This window comes from Nesoenas mayeri, assembly GCF_963082525.1.
Source record: "Nesoenas mayeri genome assembly, chromosome: 12".
Classification (NCBI taxonomy): domain Eukaryota; kingdom Metazoa; phylum Chordata; class Aves; order Columbiformes; family Columbidae; genus Nesoenas; species Nesoenas mayeri.
This window is the reverse complement of record NC_137547.1, coordinates 15,818,900-15,839,876: the sequence shown is the minus strand read 5'-3', so window position 1 is coordinate 15,839,876 and position 20,977 is coordinate 15,818,900. Positions and strand designations below refer to the sequence as shown.

The window sequence follows — 20,977 nt, the reverse complement described above, 5'->3', positions numbered from 1 at the left end:
ACTCATCAGAGGACCCACGGTTCAAACCCAGGCAGGTCTCACTTTCAAGATCAGCTTCATGACATGAAGGATTAAAGCTCTCATGATGTTATGGACTCCATGTGTACCTCTGCATTGAATACTTGTCCTTCAAAAAGTTCCCAGACATGAATGCTGGGATTAATTTAGGCATGGTCCAACATTAATATAATTTTTTCTACCTGTCTTTTCCTTTCAGGTTAGAAAAGACTCTCCCTCCTATGTGCGTATGGAAGCCAAGGACCATGCTCTTCAGTGTTTCACACTGATGCACTTCCAGGTTTGCAACAACCATCTCCCTTGAGTTCTTTGGAAGAGCAGTTCTGCTTTTTGGGGGATGATTAAGGATTATTCCCCAATCTATGGGATACTACAGCTGGCATTAAAGGGATGAATATTCTTACAAAGATTTTAACACCTTTGGATCCCCGTGGTGAGTTTGCCCCAGTGCAAGTGGCATTTTATTACTATAATGTAGTAGCATGTATGAAATACAGATGTGGTTTGGTCTCACACCTAGTGACGAGTGGCACAAATCCCTCAATATTACTGGCAGTTCTAGAAAAAGTCTGACCTTCTGAGAAGCTGAAAAATCCCTTCCTACCCTCCTTCTAGAAGGGGACTCGGGTACAAGGTGAAGCAACAGCACATCCTGCTTTTGCTCCACAGTTTGTGCCGAGTCCTGCCGGCGCTGTAGCTGTCACTTTACCATCTTTTCTAAAATGCTACACAAATGAAAGGGTAAGAATCACAGTCAGACACAGGAAATTGCAAAGTACTTCACTAAATTCAGCTAAAGAAGGTCATGTTTCTTTACCGAGTCATCCTATTATCTCACTTAAAATCCAAGCATTTTGGAACAGAAAAATAACTGCTGTATTTACTGTAAAAAAGGCTTTTGCTTCATTAGAGGAAAGGTCACTTGGTAAGACAGGTGACACAATTATGTAATTTAAAAAAAACCCTGAATATATTTTAAACAAATATTAGAAGCGGCTCTAGGGAATACAACATTCCTGGCTGATTCATCTTTTCCCCAAGAGGCCTGGAGAAAACAAAGCAACTGACCTGGAATGCTCCACACTGTCACACTGTCCATCTGACCTGATCTTGCATTAACTGCCCAGAGAAAACTGGTGTTACCACAGGAAAATGCAGCTACAGCTTGTGACGAGCTGTCAGCACCTTCTGCTGTGTGGTTTGGCCATACACGGGGGTGTGTATTAAGTAACTCATTTAAATTTTGTGCTGCACCTTTCCTCAGTTCTCTGTGCTGTGACAAGGTGGGGAACGAACACAGTCACAAAGCCTTCTCAGGGTGGTTCAGGACACAGGGAAAAGCAGACACATCTATAAAAACTTTATTTCAAAATCTTTTTATTCAACTGTTATTCAGCAATATACAATACAGTTTATAAACAAATGTCTTACCTTGTTTCCAATCTTCATTTAAAAATAAATATTATTGACAGTGAATATTAATTATGGTAAGATGTACCTTTTTAATTAAAATGTCTCCAAAAGAAATAATTTAATTAAAAAAGAAAAAGGAAATCCAAAAAACCTAAACACAATAATCTACTAAAAATATTTCCTTTCTTAGGAAGGGCTTTGACCCAACATCTTTACATATTGTCATAAAGATAACTGCTCAACAGTTCGTGCAAAATGAAGAGTCAGAGGAAAGGTTTAGAAAAGAAAAAAAATATTACATTAAAATAGAGAAATCAAAAGTGCCATGCACAGAGCAGGGCTTTCCACCATAGAGTCTGGAAACTAGATGCATTATTCTATGTGGTTTACTTTCTGTGGCTTCCCCAAAAAATAAGGTTTTCCCCCCACGTAGAATTTATCATGCTTCTTTCAGTCTCTTTCTGTCCATCTTTAAAACTGTAGGTATTTTTATTTTGTCAGGGGTTGGTTCTGTTTTTAAATAGGTTCCTTTCTGTTTGGCTGAGGAGTGGAGGAAGTAGTCCGTCAGTGGTTTACTAATAAATGTACAAGCTTATGCAGTATTAACAGGGACATATATAGGAACGGATCTGTAGCATAAATAGGTCCTGTACCTAGAAAAGAAAGAGACAAGGGAGAGAAAGAGATTTTTTTTCTTTATCTTTTCCAATATAGAGGATTAAATGCAGAAGAGAAATACGGGAAGATTTATTTTTATCACTTCAGAGCCAGGGGTCAGAAGCTTAATTTTAATAGTAAAACAGCATCCTCAAGCTATCCAACTCAAATAGCTTTCTCTTCCCCCTCCCAAATCTAATGCCACTTAGGTCATTTCATTATGCATTACTAATGGCATGCCTAAACTTGGCTTCAGCCAAGTTACCAGCAATTGAGATTTCTATAAATACACCTTAATCTGGTATATAGTTTCTTGAGAAATGACAGGTATCAACCACCCATTACTTTAAAGGGAAATGACAAATGCTGTGGCTGTTCTTCTTGATTAACAGGACATGAACCCATTTCATTTGGAATGGGAACAGCAAGACCTTGACATCTTCTTTACCTTTTATAGGAAAGAGCAGAATTTTAAATTAAAAAATGTGCACGGGAGCTACAGAAAAACAGAGGTCGGATGTGGAACACATCTGTTACAGTCATTTCTTCCAAACCCGGGGAGGGCAAGACTGCTCCTGCTCCTATGAGGTAAGCGTATGCAGCACAATATAGTGCTGAGGGGGAGTCATGTACGTGCCACCACAGGAATGCTGGTGCCTGCGCCCTTACGGCTGCAGGTGGAGGATGCAGCTCTCCTGGGGTAGGGGCAGACACTGATGCCTTTGCACACAGCAAGATATGGCATCCACAACCATATTGCAGCTAGCAAGGCTGTTCCTGCCTCGTATCCACTTACACAAAGATACTTGTTCAGTTATTTTATTTTCTAGTTACCTGCTCCAAAAAGAGAGGAATTTGCTATGTGCCACCACGGTGTAGCCCCTCTCCCTTGTGTGGTAGGGCCTAGGTTTGCTGGCCATGCTCTGCCAAGAACGCAGGACCCACCAGCATGGTGTGGGGCACTGGAGCTGCTCCATCTCTGGAACAGGTCACACTCTGCTGCCAGACAAGGGACTGCAGCTTCTCACTGCCCAGGCCCACGCAAACAAGGCCTGGACTGGGCTGCAGCAGCAGCTGTTTGGGTCCCAAGTGCCAATGGGTGATACCTTTCTAAAGCCATGACATGGACTAGCATATGCAGTTGTCACCAACCTTGTCACATGACAATGTGGCCCTGACTGACATCTCACATGGCCATGGGACATTTCCACAGGGTTGTTGAATGCAATTGCAGGAGCCGAGCCAGAGCTTTGACCTGCAGCTGGAGTGCACAGAGGCACCTGGGGAGAGGCTTCATCAATGCTGAACACCCTACATACAGGAGTAATCGATGCTCAAAACACTGACAGTCACCCAAAAAAGTGACTGTCAGAGCCACTTACTTTGCAAAGTGTGAAGGCTTTAAAAAAAAAAGTTTTTGTGTTCAGTACCTCTGGAAAAGGAATCAGGCCACATCTATTTAGGAAACTCACTTCAGGCACCCTAATGTGAATACTTTAGTCTTGGTCTCTGGGAGATGTGAGTCTGTCAGCTGTGGCATGATCAAAGGAAATACCTTGAACAGTTCTGAGTAAACCACTGCTCTTGGGCTTGCTGTTAAGGCTGCCTCGTAATCTATATATACCTCACCAGCAAAGCTAGAGTATTATTATCTAATATAAAAAATAGTTCATAGTAATGTGGTATGTGCAACTGAGGAACTCAAGAAGTATCCCCATAGTGCTATCTCAGACACCTAGACTGTGCGGAGATTATTTAGTTATTAAGGTTTTAATTAAATCTGTGCACACACAAACACATGGCTAAGACTGCCTGTGTAGCAACAGCAAGGCATTAAGATGAATACAGGATTTTTCTTTTTAAAGCTGAACATCATTAACAAACACAACTCAGGTAACTAAAGGAGTAACTTGTAAAATTCTTGCAAAAATACACTAGAAATGTGTGCAGAAAGTGCACAGCACCTGCTGAAGCTCAGTTCCTGGCCAGCACATGGAGCAGACAACCACCAGCCCCAAATGTTTTTTTCTATGCTCAAACCTGAGGGTAGTGAGAATTCCTTTTTCCCTGCCAGGGCTGAACTTGTTCTTGCAATGAACAGGACTGGAGTTTGAAGACATGCTGGCACTCACCGAAAAGAAACCTGCACCTTTTAAAGGTGGAATTCCTGTGGAAATGGTGAGGAACTCAGCCCAGAGAAATGAGCTCTTGTAGCTCAAGAGCTCTTAGAGCCATCGGACTGAAGGGCTGCAAAGGACACCAGGTGAGGATTCTTTCTGGCTTGAACGGAAAGCAGTATGACTCACAACGCCATGCGGTAGCTGTGTGTCTGCTTACCAAGATCATTCTTCTGCCACTTTTACCTTTATGTACTAGTTTTAATCTCACTGCAGGACTGTGAATTAATGCAAAAGTCTTTTTTTTTTTTTTTAATATTTTCCTCTTGTAAAAATTGCCGTTGTTTTTAACTTAGATTCTCTGTCTTCTTAATTTGACAGCAGAACATAAGTTCAGAGTCTGTTAACAGAATCTCAGCAGTTAAATAAAATCTATTTAAAAAAAATATTTAAAAGCAGTTATTCTTACTGAACCCCAAGTACAAACTTCTTTTTTTTCATACTGATTGGGTGTTACTCTGCTCTAAGACTTCAGGCAGTAGAAGCAGATACACAGAGCGTCAGACTTCTCCCTCTGAACACAAGTAAACCAGAAATATGATTTGCAGTAATTTCTCCCTGTTTAGTTAACCCAAGCCCTTGTCATTATGGGTAATGCTGTTTATAAACAAGCTGGACTTAGTGTCCTCGATTCTGCTTGTACTGCAGTACTGGAAGTCTTGACTTTTACTTAATAAATTGCTACATTTGTAAATTTAAACACAATGTGGTCTTGACCGTTAGAATCTGGACAAGCGATTGACCCAGATTTGAGAACACATTTTCTAGCCAAAGACTTTAAATCAGGAGTACACAGTTACTTACAAACTACAGACACAAGGAAACATTTCATTTCTATTTTGAATAGTCATTTGATGCTTTGTTATTGAAAGCTTATTTATCACTACGTAGATTTACAATTTTTCTTTTAGATTATTTACATACACATGGCTTAAAGGGAAAGTCTACACTGAGCAGAACAATAACAAATTGTTCTGTTTGTGTGTGGTGAATTGCTCTCTGGCATCACTCATCCTTTTCGATTTACAACATCACAATGTTTTACTATACTTTTCTATTTAATAATTTGTTTTGTGCCAGCATTCATCAAAGTTTGATTTAAAACAGTTAATCCAGTTGAAAACAAATATTAATTAACCAAGTGACTTGTGACACGTGGAAAAAATGGGATGGTTCTTTTACAAGCTATATTTAACACAGTTTCCAGCAGTTTCCCATTTTTCTTCCTAAAAAGAATGTGAAAAGTCCCTTGATGTCTCTGAGATAGTGGCAAAATGCAGTGGCCCATATAATAAAAAGCTGAAAGACATCAGTAGCCTATTTTCCTTGAAAGATGAGATAACACCTAAAATCTGCCTGCCTGTTCATGCTGGAGCGGGACCCCAGCTGGCAGGGTCACGAGATGTTTCCCCGTCCCAGCTTTACGCAGCCCCCCCATCAGCCTCAGCCTCTTTCCTTCCAGAACATTGTTCAATTAAAACTCTCAAACCTGGCATTTCATTAAGAGGTGGGGGATAAAACTGACCATATAGATTGTCTCATTCCCTCAGTCCAGAAACTTTAGATTGCGCTTGAGACATATTCTTGGAGAAACCGCTTCTATGATCTTGTATCTATGGAAAACATAGGTGTTTATATGGGTTGTTGGTCTAGGATCATTACAGACAATAACCTCCTAGATAAAACACACATTTGGAGCACTTCCACTGAATTGAAGGGAATTTACCAAACTTCAGATCTAAGAGCTTCTTCAAAGTTTTTAATTAAAAAGACACCATTACTAAAGTCACTATACACTCACTGAACCGAAGAGATAATAAGCTACACCACATTAGAATTACTCCACAGTCTGAGACATGAACTTATAAGCTGCATATATCCATCTTCCACTCTTAAATACTTCCAGCACAATTCACACACTGCAGTTTTGCTCTCAGGGTTTTTCCTAAAGCTTTGTAACTGCTGCCTTCAACTTCCTACTCCCCACCAAGGGCTAATTCTCCAGGCTGGTGTATGGAAGCGTAGCCAGAGCCTCTGAGAACTTCAGCACATTCTCCTAGCTAAGCCTAGAGCAACATCTGTAAGGTGAGCTGTTCTTGTTAAAAGTAGTATGTGGCACTATGGAATTCTATGCAAAAACCACCATGGGTCCCCAATGCTCCTTTCAGCTGGCTGTGGATCATCATGCCTGGCACAACTGACAACAGCTCCTGAGCTGCCTTTTGGAGTTGCTAAGCGTGACAATGGTGACTTCCCATGTAGTTACAAGCGCCTGCACAGGCCCTGCTCACCACTGAACCTGCCTAGAAGGAACAAGGCCAAAATTAGTTTTCTACCCACTACACATTTCTATTTATGATTCACTGAATTTTGGAACAGCTTTCCATAACTCATCTCAAGAAAAACGCCTCACAGAAGTCAGCACATGTATTTATTTCTACACAACCGTGCAGGTATCAGCTAGTGATCCTGCTTTCTCATCCTTTGTCCACACCATCAAGGTTTTTAAGGTCAAGCGTAAATCTCCTGCAGCTGGATGAAACTACCAGAATTACCCTCCATACCCTTCTTGAAAATGCTGATGTTCCACTTTCCTGATCCACACTGTGATCTCAAACTCCCCAGGAAACTGGAACCACTACAAGTGGAAAACACTGGCCAGATTTTTGTAGAACTGTGTTATTATTTTAGGTCTTCTCAGTTACACCTGAGGTTCACCCTTTGTCTGCCTTCTCTCTTGAGATACCCACTGCTATGTTCAGGCCTATATTTAGAAGTGAATTGCCAAAATAATACCCTGTAAGGAGGGCAAGTGAAAGCCGCTCCTATCCTAATTTTTAGAAACTCAACAGGTTTTAGTGTTTCAACTGAACAAACAATCCCTTCCAAACATGCATTGGTACACAGATCAGTCAAGTGCTCAGTTACCCTCTGTGGAGGCTCTTCCCTTTTTCTCCTAAATCACGAGGACATTATTAGACATAAGCTACAGGATTAGATGGACAACTGATGTGATCCAGTTCGACAGTTGCTGCAGCTCTGCAGGGCAAAAAATTTTTGTATTAAACACAGCTACTAACAAACAGAAAGAGGGGTAGCTAAACTAGCGGATTTGATTAATGTAGGGAGGTCCATAGAAAGCAAGAAATACTTCTACCTTTATAAAAAAATATTTCTATTTTTTAAGTTACCAGAAAAATATGCAGTTGCATTGTCAAGAGGCTGGTAAAAACCCATCTCCCACTAAAGTTACAAGAAGTAGGGACACACAATATGGGGAACGGTCGGTACATTCTCCCTCAGTATACCTGCTTGCCTTCTGTGGTAGGCAAACACGTAGGGAGCAGTCGTAGCCTTACGGAGAGCCTGACTGCGAGACACCACATCTGGCTGGGAAAACCGCTCTATGAAGGGAAGGTTGTGCCCCAGCAGTGCCCAGCAGAGCCGAGTCACACGGAGCTGGGCCCTTGAGGGGCTGCTCTTGGGCTCTGTCCTCACCTGGAGACAGCCAAACCGACCTCCCCGCCACTCCAAATACCCGCTCTTGGAAAAACTTCCAGAAAACACCAGTACGTGCTTCAAGAAAACACCAGCACTCATTTATAACAACCTCTGAAAGGAAACACTGCTATAGGCAGGGTCAATGTAGAATAGGAACGTATCCTGAATACTTAAAAAGAGTCATTCATTCTATATAGATTATACGGCTTAAATACTTTATATTGGTCTGCATTTAAATAAGCCGGTAACTTTTCTCTTTTGAGACCCGCAGCTGTTCTCTGCTTTGTAGTACATTCCCATAAACAGATTTCTGCTTTGGTACCTGTGAGATGATCTCTCCTCACCAAATATCTTATTAAAGGGAAACAAAACATGCAAGTATGGATTTGTTTCATTTCCAGAACTTTCTGCAGTTCCATGATCTAAAACTAACTTAACAAAACCAGGCACCATTAATTCACTCTTTGACACCTAAATAATGAGAGATACAAAATTATTTGTAGTGTGATTTGCTGGAAACTGAATTTTGAACTAAAACATATATAAAAATAGCTAACACTATTAGTGGTAGTTCAGGTGGTAAATGAGCATCCAGCCCTACACATCCTTCCTCAGCACTATGTGTGCAAGTCCCAGCATTCTGATACATACAAATAGCAAAAAGCACAACTCAAACTACCCAAATCATAAGGCAATTAAGAATAATGGTAGTGGGGTTTCAGTTACTGAGCTTTGAAGAGAGTCTGGGCCATGGTCTCAAATTTTTCATTACAAGCAGGAGGACTAAAAAGCCCGTTGCAAAAAGCTGGCAAGCCCAATATGGTCACACAATTCCCGAAGTCAACACTTTAGGAAAAGAATTGCAATAAAAGTCACACTGGATGGAACCACAGATTTCACATTCTGTAATTGATACAAGTTGTAAATATTTGCAACCCAGAGGTAAATAAGACACTGCAGGTCTCACTTGACCATCTTTTAGACGTGATCAGGATTAGGAGTAAGCTGCCAATGTAGTTGTAATTATCACTCCAATCAGAGTTACTAAAGTTAAGCAGATCCAAGTCCAGATTATTTGAGGATTTTTTTTGAAAAATAACCCTATCCTGTCCATACTTAAGGACGGAGCAAAGTGCGTTAGCAGAATGCACGATGGCACAAGGAAAATGGCTGTATTGAGAGCAAGTGCCTGAAAAAAAGGAGCGCCTGTAATTTCATAAAGAAAGGATCACCTTTTTGCTATAAACAAACAACGGCATTTTGGGAGCAACCCACAACGACCCTCCAAACCTTTCCAGTGATTGATATGTGCTAGATATTAGCTAACTAAAGACACTGACGTGCCCTAGATCTAAGGGAGGTCAGACTTCACAGAATAAGCCAGAAAGGGGCTATTTGGAAAAACCATGGACAGGGTTTGTTCCTCAGTGCCCTCTTTACCTGTGAAATCTCCAGCTTCCCAGAGTGAGGGGGATTCAGATCAGAACGCCGATTTTAACATTTATGAAGCAGTGAAGTAGTTCTAATTATACCAGTTTGCTGAATTTTACACATGACCAGAAGACGATGTCCACTAGAGGACTGACCCGCTGTGCTCCGCCTCCTTCCGCAGGGAGCAGCCGCACACACCGCGAGGGTGCTCGGCGTCCCACCGCGGCCGTGCCAGCGCCAGGTAAGACCAGATATTCCGGCAAGCACTTGCACCCCGTGCAGGCTTCGTTAGCGCAGCTCCTGCTCCAGCCGCGGCACAGTGATCCACGCGCTGCGATCACACTGACTTCTCCACAGAGCACAGTTGCTGCTCTGCCAAACTGCTCCTCTTCCCAGCTAATAAAATTGCCTCCCAACTGATAACAGCCTTGCAATATAAAATACATGGTTGTTAACTGCTGTTGTGACAAATAACACCATTCTCTTGACAACCCTATTTTTTCCAATACAAACCTACTTGAACTGTTTATTATTGACATATGGGACTGCTCTGCCATTATCTAATTAAAAAAACCCCACATAGTAAACAGCAATAGTGAATCTGTCAGCATCCTCACTGCCTTAGCAAAGCCACATCAAAAGCCAGCCCGAACCTCTGTTATTACCAGCACAGACCTGTCAGGCTCTATCATGTACAGAACAAACACCTTCTTCACATAGCAACTGTAAGATTCATTTCCCAGCAGATCCCACGTCATATTTGCTTTCCACCTTGAGACCAGCACCATCACTGTCCTCAGAACTAGTACCAGCAGTAAGATTGCCTCGACATTTCTTTCTGCTGACTGCTAAGTACATCATGTCAAGGGTTAGGGAACTGCCTCATCCACAGCACACTTCAGTGTTACTTTATACATCAGTAAAGCTGCATCGATGTAGCAGAGGTGGGAAATACATAACAATTACCTGCCCCTTGTAAAATACACAGGCTAAGTCAGCTAGTACTGCAAACTAAGGCTCCGTTTTGCAAAGGATCTATTAAATCAGTACATAAAGAACTAGCAGCGTGTGTATATTCCTGCCCAAAATGCTGTTTTTCATGCACAAAAAGACATGGGTGCGCTCAGCCTTCCCTCGTGCAAATTTCTAATTTTCCCTCACTAATCAATCAATCATATAGAAATCTAGACCAGTGCTACGTACAGCTTCCACATTCATTAGAAAGACTTGGAATACTCCTTCCATTGTGTTCAGCAATATTTTTTAAAACATTTTTTCATCTGTAACTTAAAGGTAGTAAAGAAGTTCAAATAATATTCAGATTTCTTCAAGGACACTGCACAGGATTTAGCAGAATAGGTTACTACAGTTTTGTCTGTCCTCTGGGGAACAAGCAGGAACTACTGAAAGGAGGTTACTCAAATAAATTGCATTTCCACAGTACAAAAACGCCCTGGCACAGCTTGTTTCTGCCCTAGGTAATGAGGTGACACAGTACTGCAGTTCGTGCTTTTGTCCACTTCGAGAATTAGTCCATATTACAAACACACAAAAGAAGATATTTGACCTCACTTGTCCCCAGACCAGTCTAATTTGCCTAGATATTAAAGTGCTAGTGATGTGTTTTTAATGAGACTTCTCTTTCCATGTTTATTATCCAGTGACATTTAGGAGGTCAGCCTGATAATTCAGTTATGGTCTCTGTCTTGCTACTTTGTTTAATGTAAAGGAAAATGTGATGAGACCCAGGTCACATTTAACTACAAATAACAACAGAATGTGAGCTCATACCTGGTCTCATAAAAAGCACAGGGGGAGTGAAGCAGACCCAGACCAGACCGAGTGGGAAAGGCAGGGAGCCTAAGCTGAACAGCAACACAGAGAGACTTTCCTTTCTTGCTGTTTTGTGTAATGTTCCTCTATCAAAGGCAAACAAGCTCCACAGGCTGTTTCTCAAAGTAGCAGGCAGGGTCATTCAAATTCTGACACCGCCAGGAGAGCCCTAGACTCAAACTCTTACCCAAAGTTAATCCAGACTCAACCACAGCCACTCCAAAGAGGGCCTCTCCAACCAGCGACAGCTCGTTACACTCCAGAAAACAGCGTGTTCATTTACTTTCCTGTCTCTAAGCTGCAAAAAAAAATACCTTTTGCCTCTGAGTGCACCAGGGGGATCTGACACTCTGCCACACGGTCTCCTGCCTCGAGGCAGGTTGTCACAGCTTGACTCTGTCGATGTGCTGGTCTTACGAGCATCACCAGGAGCTGCACATGCCCAGAGACTGCAGAATTCGGCCCTGGCACTTTATCATCTCAGGCCATGTAGCCCACAAGCAGATCTGCCTCAGACATAAAAGCTTTGTGGGGGGGAGAGGGCGATTGGCGTGAAGTGAAGACTTATTTTCTTCCTTGCTGTGAACACTTCATCTCTGCATAACACATGAGTCTCTCTGCGTCCTTCCTACAGCACTCTAAGCATAATGAAGCACAGTTTCTTGTTTCACACTCCCATCTTTGTTTATTTTATTTAAAGCTTTCACTTCAGAGCTGTGAGGCTAGAGATCAAACAAATAAAAGAGATTTTGGAAGCTGCAGTGTCTGATCTACATTCTGCTCAGAAGTTAAACTAAAAATTGCCCCCAAGCTAATACACAGGCACTCACTTTGGAGACCGTTTGATAGGAGATAACACAGCTGATTTCCCTCCCAGAAGGTCAGTATGAAGATCCTTGGTTATTACTTCACCTATCATATAACAAAGTTAGTCTCATGACTAAGGCACTGGATTTAAGATTAAGAGAACAGAAATTAAGTTTTCATATTTAATTCAACAGCTGCCACAGACTCAACAAAGGCGGTCATTGCTCTCCCTGCCGTTCGTCCATCTCGTCCATCCGGACTATGAACTTTCGGGGACGCAGACACCACGTGTCTTGCTCAGGGATGCTCCTGTATCCCCCCTGCTTACTCAGCACAAACTAGGAACACTTCCAAACACATTAAAAACACTCCGTCACTTGTTCACCCTGATTTTTTCCTGCAGCAAAAGATTCTACTTGCACACAAGTATTTAAACAGAAAGACAAATATTATTTTCATTTAGAACAATATGGACAGCAACTCATCTGATAGCACTAAACCTGGCAGCCTCAGTAACTTGTTCTCACTTTCCTACCTTACCAGCAGACAAGTAGTAATCTCTTGTGAGACCACAGCACCAAGTTTTTATATGGTAATATAACCATTACAGATACAATTGTTTGAGTAGCTAATATTTCTGGCATATTGGGCAATTTTTCTGATACACTGGATCTATTCCCTTATATACTATGACATTGATCACAAATTCCTACCAAATACAACTTCAGGTAACACGTCCAAAACTATGGATTTTCTATTTATACTTGGTAGAGATACCAGATGAGACTCTGTGCTCTTTAGAGAATCTCAGTAACAGGCATATTTATTCTAATAAGTTCATTTTTCAGTTCAAATAGAAGATGGAGGCAATCCTGTTTCTCCATGGTGCATGACTGGGACTCCAACTGTAGTCAACAAGAGCCCTGCAGGCACATCTGAAAGCAGCATTTGATCTGTAATCACATTCATTGGAATACAAGCACATAGAGGGCCTGTCTTAATACAGTGAACATATTGGGAAGATTTCTATTGCAAGGAAAATAGGATTAGAACCCAATTCATGCAGGACACTGCGGCTGGTGCCATGCCATCAGCTTGTAGGCAGAGCCCTCCAGTGCATTAAATGAGGGTGTTTCTTAATCACCGATGGCAAGTCCATTGTTTGAGGACATTTCTGCTTTTACACAGAGGAAATATCCCTGTGTACAATGAAAAGACTTACAAATGCTAAAGACTTTTGAAAGTAAATGTATTAGATGATTCAATTATTACACACAGATTTGGTGCAAGTACTTATCTGTGTGTGTTGCTGAGCTCGAAATAGGATAATAAAGTATATGTATTATGCTCCTATGTATATATATATTTCATACAGCAACACAGGCTTGGGTCCTGCACTGTTATACTTCCTATGTGAGCAAAGATTTGATTTGATGGCCCTACTGTGTGGAAAATTAGCTATGACACTGCCTTGAGGGGACAGACTTGAAACAGGACCTCTAGTTTACAGAGAAGAAAAAATAAGAAGTATTTCCTATAAAGAGACTGCATTATTTACAGAGAAAAATAATTATTGTGCCTAAAATAGCTCTGAAGAACACCACTTTAACATACAAATAGGGCACTCTGAAGCTCAAGGATGCCATTTTCTTTTAAAATATTTTGAAGAAAGTTTAGTGCTTATCCAATGCAAGTGACAGCACTGGAGACCCAAGTCTCTGATTTCCTGACAAAAGCAGGTGATATCCCTGCATGTCCTCATGACTCTGGCTTCCACATTAGTATTTTATCCGTATATCTTTATTCTGGGTAGGGAGCAACACTTCACATCTAGAGGAGATAAATCCATTTTTTTTCCTCTTCACCAGGCTTCTCTCTTTCTGCTTCAAACTAAGGGCCTGGCCCAGACAGCCTTTCTGAAACACACCAGTGATGGGGACTGGGACGGCAACCATCTGCTTCACAGAGCAACCAAAGAGACATCGCGTGGTAACGAGTCTCAGACAGTTCTGCTCCAGAAGGCACCTGAATCAGGAGCTTTGATGGCCAAGTTATTCAGCTGCTTATCTCCTGAGCCATGCCGTGGCTGATGTTTTATTGATAAGTAATTACAGGCAGCTCCAAACTGCCACAGGTATGGAAATTGCCACAAACCAAGTAGAAGCCTGTTATTCAGGGGGTCTTGATTAAGGCAGAGTAAAATTATGTTATTTTTACAGAGGAACATAGCAAAATACAAAATCAGTTGCCTCCCTTGTATGCAGACAACAGCAGTTATTGGGTTATACCTGATTAAGCCAGTACAGTGACCCAGAACAGGAGTCCTGTGCTCTCTCCGCTGCCTTCAGCTTTCTCCCAGGATGGAAACAGCCACGGCGTGGCACTGTTCACAGACACCAGCGTGCACAGGAGAAATGTCACAGCAGGAAATGTTGGTTCAGCGTGTTTTGTAACCCCTTTAGTATCAGCCTTCATCTGGAGAATCCCACAAAATATTATTCTGCATTCCACTACCTTTTTCACTGATTTAAATAATTCCATTATCTCCACTGCTGGCCACAACACTTATATTTTATTTTCAGAATTTAATCCAGCCAGGAAACGATACAGCAGTGCCACATTCCCAAACCATAGGCTTGTAAAAAATCAGAACAGACAGCAGTTTAGATGATCTGGGCAGGGGGTCTTGCCCTAACAGACATCTGTGACATGCTCTCTCGGCGGCACAAAGTCACATCCATCTGTTGAGATGGAACTGAGCCCATTTGCACTTCCATCATCCTGGTTTTGGTTCACAGGCACAACATAAGCTCCGGGTTCAGTAGGCAGGATGCACAGTGCTGCGAACCCTAAACCGAACTTGTGCTGTCAGCATGGAAAACACAGCAAGAATTGTCACCATGGGTGAGTGGAAAGAGGAAACACTAAAACAAGCAGCAGCTCTGGGCTCCTAGGAGGAAAGCAGATCTTTCCAATAGGAAAATTCTGAGCATTACAGCATTCCGTTTAATTTCTGTGGTCAGTGAATTCAGCAAAAGCAAACTGAACTTTTTTATATGCCCACAGGCTCCTGTAATTAGAATTCAGAAATTATCACTTTGTCTTCTACTAAAAGCCGATGAACAGCCAGCTTAGTTTTAGGAATGATAATCAGTAAACCCTAGTTTTCACACATATTTCTCCATGAGAAAGAAACTAAATTATTCAGAAAACAGCAAAAGCTGAGTAGCCAGAGAAAACTCAGCAGCTGTAAAGCATTAGTGGGTCACAGTGACCCACATACAACTGATTTCCATCACCGTGAGCCAGGCCTGCAACTGTTTGCCCTGAGAGTGTGAAGAAGTAGCAGGGCGATGTGTGAACGTTCCTGTGTGAGGATTATGAAGCTGCGTCAGAAGAGACCCAGCAGAGAGGAGAGCTCAGGGCTTTCCCTGCACAGTCAGTGGCATTAAATTGTTTCCCTTCTTCCACAGATAACTTGACAGGGACATTTGTTCAACATTAACCAAGTGACAGTGGCTGAGAAGAGAGCTAAAGCCCTGCCAGAGCAGCACCACACGGCTTGAAATACCTTTGCACTGTAGATTTAAGACTCTGTGTTCTTAGTCCTACAACAGCCTTCTCTGACTAGCCGTAATATGGTAATGTGGCATTAATAACTTAATACAGTATTAACTGATAGACAATCAGTATTAATACAGTGTTTACATTTGCAAGCCATTATAGAATGTAGTATCTCCAATTCTTATCCTACCAGTAATTCCAACGCGGAGCTCATTACACAGCAATTGACATTTCCCTTCCGAACCTGCACCCTGCTCCACATGGGCCCCACGCCTGCCCCTGTAACCACTCACCAATTGTAACTCTCTGCAGAACAGCCACGGCATTTTACTCACTTGAAGCTGCAGCTACTCCATCCGAAAAGCTGCCAGGGGGCTCTGAAAGTGGGGCCTCCCGCAGCATCTACCCGGAGGCAGCAGGTCCCAGCTGCGCTCACACCCATCTCCCCAGCCCCACATCTCCGCGCTGACTTCGGGCAGGGCAGGGAGCCCTGGCTTTTGGCATAATTTAAGTACATTTGCTATAGATTCCGGTGTAGTTATTTAGTTTTAGCTTTAACTTTAGCATCGCAGCAACACGCCTGTCTATGACAGAGGGGCCCGAAACCGAAGGGCGGGACTCAGGGCGGCACGGCCGGGGGGAGTAAGGGGGAAAAGGGGCTCCTGGCCCTACCTGACCCGTGCTGCTGGCGGAGGATGGCGGCCTGCCCGGGCGGCGGCGAGGCCGAGGAGGCAGCGGCGGCCGTCGAGGTGGTGGCGGTGGCGCTGGCGACGGTGGCGCTCCCATCGGCCGGGGGCGGTGGCGGCGGCGGGCGCTTGCCGGGACCGGGCGGCGGCGTGGGCCGGGCGGCGGAGCCGTGGCGGCGCGGGGCCACCCCGCTCTGGATGTGCGACACCGCCTCGGCCGCCTGCACGTCGGGCGGCGCGAAGCGGGAGAGGACACGCAGCAGCGCCTGGGCCTTGTGCTCCTGCGTCTCGTCGTCGCTGTAGTCCGCCACGCGGCACTCGTAGACGCCCTCGTCCTGCCGCCGCACGCCCGACAGACGCAGCCGGTGCGAGATGTCGTTGCCCTGGACGCGGACAGTCTGCAAGAGAGCGCACCGCGGGGCGCCGCCTCAGCAGCGGCACCGGCTCCCCCCGACCCGTCCCGGGGACCCCTCTCCCCTTCCCTTCGCCAGCAGCGACCCCGCTCCCCTCAGTGCAGCCCCGGCAGAACTCGCTCCCGCTCCGGATACGCGGCTTTTGCTGTCCAGAGCACCGAACCCGGGCTAATACCCCCCAAAAGCGAATGCACCCGACATTAAAACCCAGCACTTCTCTGTTAAAGCCCCACTTCGTGGTCCCAAGGGACCATCCACAATCAGACCCTGCTCCCCATCACGCCCACGCCACTGCGGCCTCCTCCCCACTAGCGCTCTGCCACTGCCCCCCGCGTGCCCACCCCAAGCCTGGGAGTCCCCTCTCCCCCTGCCCGGCCCCGCACGAACCGCCCCGGCCCGTGGAGCAAGCCCAGCCCGAGGCGGTGCCCGCAGCCCCGCACGGCTCAGCACCGCGGAGAGGGGCCGGACCCCAGCGGCCGCCTCGCCGGGGCAGAGGCAACCCCGGGCCCGCAGCCACGGGGAAGGGGCGCGTTTCCTGCAGGACAAGGAGAGAAGGGGGTCCCCACGGCGACTAAGGTTTGCAGATGGCAGGGAAAAAAGTAAACTTCTCTCCCGATCCGGCCCACAGTCCTTTCCAAACGTGGCTAAGGGCTGGAAGGCAACCATCGCCTCCTCTTGATTTGAGAGGAATGAGACGTGATTGCTGCATCAGCAACAGATGGTAACGTTTTGACCAAGCCAGGACACACCGAGGAGGGGAAACGTGCCATACTCCTGCTGTGCCGCAGGAGCGGGGCTGCCAGCGAGACCAGCTGCATTCGTGTCAGGAAAGGAGGGGGCATGCGGTAAATCCCAGGTGTATGGGAGGAGGGGTGTGCACCACCCAGCTCGAGCTGCACTTACACTGATTTTAGTTGCATCCTTATTTGATACCTAAAAGAACAGAGAAAAGGGGGATTAGACTCAACTCTGCCAGCGGTCCCGTCCCACCCCAGTGCAAGGACGGGACATGGACAGATGCAAGTTTCCCTGTTTGCCTTTCATGCAGCCCATGTGTGTCTGAGGAGGGGGAGTTCCACACGCGATGGGGAAGGCAGCAAACCAGTGCTCAGGTGGGGGCACTGTTTTGGTAAAGCTCCTGTGGTGTTCAAAGCAGCACTGCCTTTACCACAGGTGCAAAGAGCAGCCAAAGAAATGCTTGTTGCATGCTGTGCTGCTCTGTCACTGACAGTCACTGGGGAAGATGCTTTACCAGCAGTATTAGCTCAGCAGTGAAGTGCTTGAGCAGGCCGGATCCGCACTGCTCAGGGCAGAGCTTTGGACCTGAAACATCCTGGGAGCAGGTGCTGCTCAGCAGGTTTCATCCTTGGTTATTTTTTTGTCTCCAGCCAACTACTGTAAACCTAAGTGATGCCTCAGATCTCACTGATGCGCCTCCCAGGGAGATGGTCGTCATTCTCCAGGTATGCCCTGTCATCATTTATTGTAAAAGCAACTCACAGTTTTATATAAGGTTAAAGAAGACATTTAAATCCAAGCAATTTATTTCCCTGCCTGACAACTGACTTACACTTTTCCCAGCTAGGCGGCAGCGCATTAGCTCAGTGTCTATATGCTTTGCATCTCTATTTGAGCTCTGCAGGAAAACAAGCGTGCCACAGAGAGGGGAGCTGGCACAGGCACGGAGGCTGCCACGGGGCACCCTGCCGGCAGAGGGGCCGTGGGGCTGGTGAGGATGATGTGCTCTGCAAAGTCAGGGAACTCGGCCTGGAAATCCTGCTTTACCTCACTCCTTGTACAGCACTGTTTGGCACCAGCAAGGTGTCTTGTGCTGGGAGGAGGCTGCAGAATGAACTGGCTTATGTTGGGGAAATGCAGCTAAAAAATTTAGACTAGAGCCTACTCTCATGCCAGGCAGCTTCCTAGGGGGAAGGGAAAGGACACGCAAGATTTAACTCTGCTTCATGCATTTTAATTACTATATCCGACCGTGTGAAAATGCCTTGCTGAGCTGCAGATATGGACATAGGCATGTACGTGCACCCCCAAGAAAATGTGTGCATTTGTATATGCAGACTTAACATACCAACAGAGAGAGGTGTACCCCTTGTGCCTTTCTCTGCTCTATCAGTGAGCAGAGGCTCTCCCATCTTTTACGATTCCTAGTGCAGCTCACAGAAGCACTGCTTTTTGCTTATCCCCACTTCATGCTACAGCTATTTTTGACTGCCTCTCTTCAATCCTTGTTGCTGATTTTGCAGTGGGACATTTATGATTTTCTATGTACAATCCTTAAAGCAGTGATGTTTTTTCCTGAGGTGAAGTCTGCCATGGTGCATGCCCTGTCTTCCTCTGTCCTCAGCAGGGGCTGGGGACACCAGTGCTTCCATCCACTCACTGGCACTGGGTAGAGCAAGCGCTCTCCTCTCTGGGACTGCTGAGTTTATTTTGATCACCCTCTGAGCATATTGCACCAGATGAATAGATATATCTCCACAGTACTGTATTACCTTGCTCCTGCTGCCGGGGACACTGATGGCAAATTCGTGGGCAAGTTCTCTGGCTGGTTCTTTAAGGTACCACCACTGGATTTCCAAGGAATAAGAGGTGGATCCGCTGGCTCGGAAAGCACAAGGCATCTCAATATCATCGCCCTCCCTAACAGTCACATCTTTGGGAACTTCAGTAAAGGTAGCTGGGAGGGGAAGACAGAGTTACAAGGGCTGGTTAACGGAAGAGATTAAAAGACAAGATCAGTGCTTTTCAGTGTAACGTGAGCTGCTTCAGCTCAAGGGCTAAGCACTGACCGAGACACGGGTTTCCCATAGCCCGGTGACCGCAGGGTAAGCGGAGCATCCAGGACGTCGCACCCGGGGCCGGGCCGAGCCGGTCCCCGCCACCCTGCAGCCGCGGCTCCAGCGGAAAGGGAAAGTTTGAAGAGGACCTTAAAACCCCTCGGTCCTTCCATTTTTCGGCTGGATACCGGGGCACCGGTGTCCCCCTGCCCCTGATCCGGCTTGGGGACTGTCCCGGGCTGCGCTCCCTTCCGCACTGGTAGCTGCGAGGCACCGAGCCCGCGCTGCCGGCAGCTGCGGCCGCAACAGAGCCACCTTGTTCTGCAAAATCCCTCCCCGGGCAGCGCTCCCTGCCCCCAGCCAGCAACACTTCCACAGGAAAAAGCGGCGGAGAGGACGGGACTTGGAGCGGTTGCCGGCAGGAGCCAAGCAGCGGGAGCGCGGCTGCGGGCAGGGCGGCGATCCCCGCCGGCCCCGGAGCCCCGCTGCCTCCCGCCACCGAGCAGTGTCCGGAGCGGCGGCTCCCCGCAAGAACAGGCAGAAGTTTTCTACTCACCGGTGACTATGAACAGCAGAGGTGCGTTGAACATCAGGTAACAGAGGGTGCAGAAGAGCCCCCGATTTTCCATCTCATCTATGTGGGCTGCGGGCGGTGGCCGGGCTCGGGGCGCAGCCGGGCGCGCCTCAATCCATCGCAGACGGTGGGGCTGGGTCAGGGCTCCTTCCCAAAAAGCCAAAGCCACCCGACTAACCTTGGTTTGTGGAGAAGCAAATATAAAATCCACAGCCGGCTGCTAAAACTCGCTCGCAGCTGAAAGCGACGTTCCTGGGAATGAAGCAATAAATCTCGTCCCGGTTCTTTGCTCCAGCACTCGGTGCTCCGCCGCCAGCGGGATTCAACTGCCCTGCGCTGAATGGGGGCTCCTGCTGTCCGCAAGCGAGAAAGCGACTCTGGGCTCCCCTCCGAGCCCCATTACACTGATAAGTCTGCTCTCGGAGCTCGCAGCAAGGTCCAGCGAGGCGGCAGGGACGAGCCTCCTCTCCCTGAGCCTGGGGAGCGCCCGGCGTGTTCCCGTCGTGGCTTGTGCTCTACCCCTGCACAGAGGAGGCGCGGCGGCACGTCCGAGCCCGCCTCTCCCCTCCCGGGCGACGAGCAGCCCCGGCCGCAGCTGCAGCCGCGGGCCCGGCCCCCGCCTCCGCGGCCGCGCACCGCTCCGCCCACAGCGGGGAGCCCCCGCCTGACGCCCGCCCGCAGCGCTGCCCCGGCCCTGTCCGCCGCCCTCCATCCCCGCCGCCCTCCATCCCCGCCGCCCTCCATCCCCGCCGCCCTCCATCCCCGCCGCCCTCCATGCCCGCCGCCCTCCATCCCCGCCGCCCTCCATCCCCGCCGCCCTCCATCCCCGCCGCCCTCCATCCCCGCCGCCCCGGAGCTCTGCCGTTCAACCCAATCTCGGCGGCGCCCTCGACGTGTTGCCTCCCGCTCGTCTCAACATCCCGGGCTCGCTCTAGACGTAATTCAAGTACTTGAAGGAAGAGCAATAAACTGGCTGCTTTTTTGCTGGCTCCTGATCCAAGTTTGGGTCTCCTCTTGCGGTGCGTGCCCAGAGCTGAGTGTTCAGTTGCTGCCAGGCTTCCAAAGTCGCTATGTTTATTATTTGTTAAAAATACATTAAGGAAAAAAC

At 46.5% G+C, this 20,977-nt stretch overlaps 1 protein-coding gene across 1 annotated transcript; it reads right to left on the bottom strand.

Annotated features, from left to right (window-relative positions):
* Positions 1 to 1,995: 1,995 nt before the first annotated feature.
* VSTM2B (V-set and transmembrane domain containing 2B) lies at positions 1,996 to 19,927 on the bottom strand (the record flags this gene model as incomplete). Its single annotated transcript, XM_080352093.1, has 5 exons — positions 19,852 to 19,927; positions 19,011 to 19,195; positions 17,404 to 17,433; positions 16,074 to 16,485; positions 1,996 to 2,084 (listed from the first exon to the last, which is right to left on the bottom strand). Exons 1-5 carry the CDS (start codon positions 19,922 to 19,924, stop codon positions 1,996 to 1,998), a joined length of 789 nt encoding a protein of 262 aa, XP_080208219.1. The 5' UTR covers positions 19,925 to 19,927.
* Between the last annotated feature and the right edge of the window lie 1,050 nt (positions 19,928 to 20,977).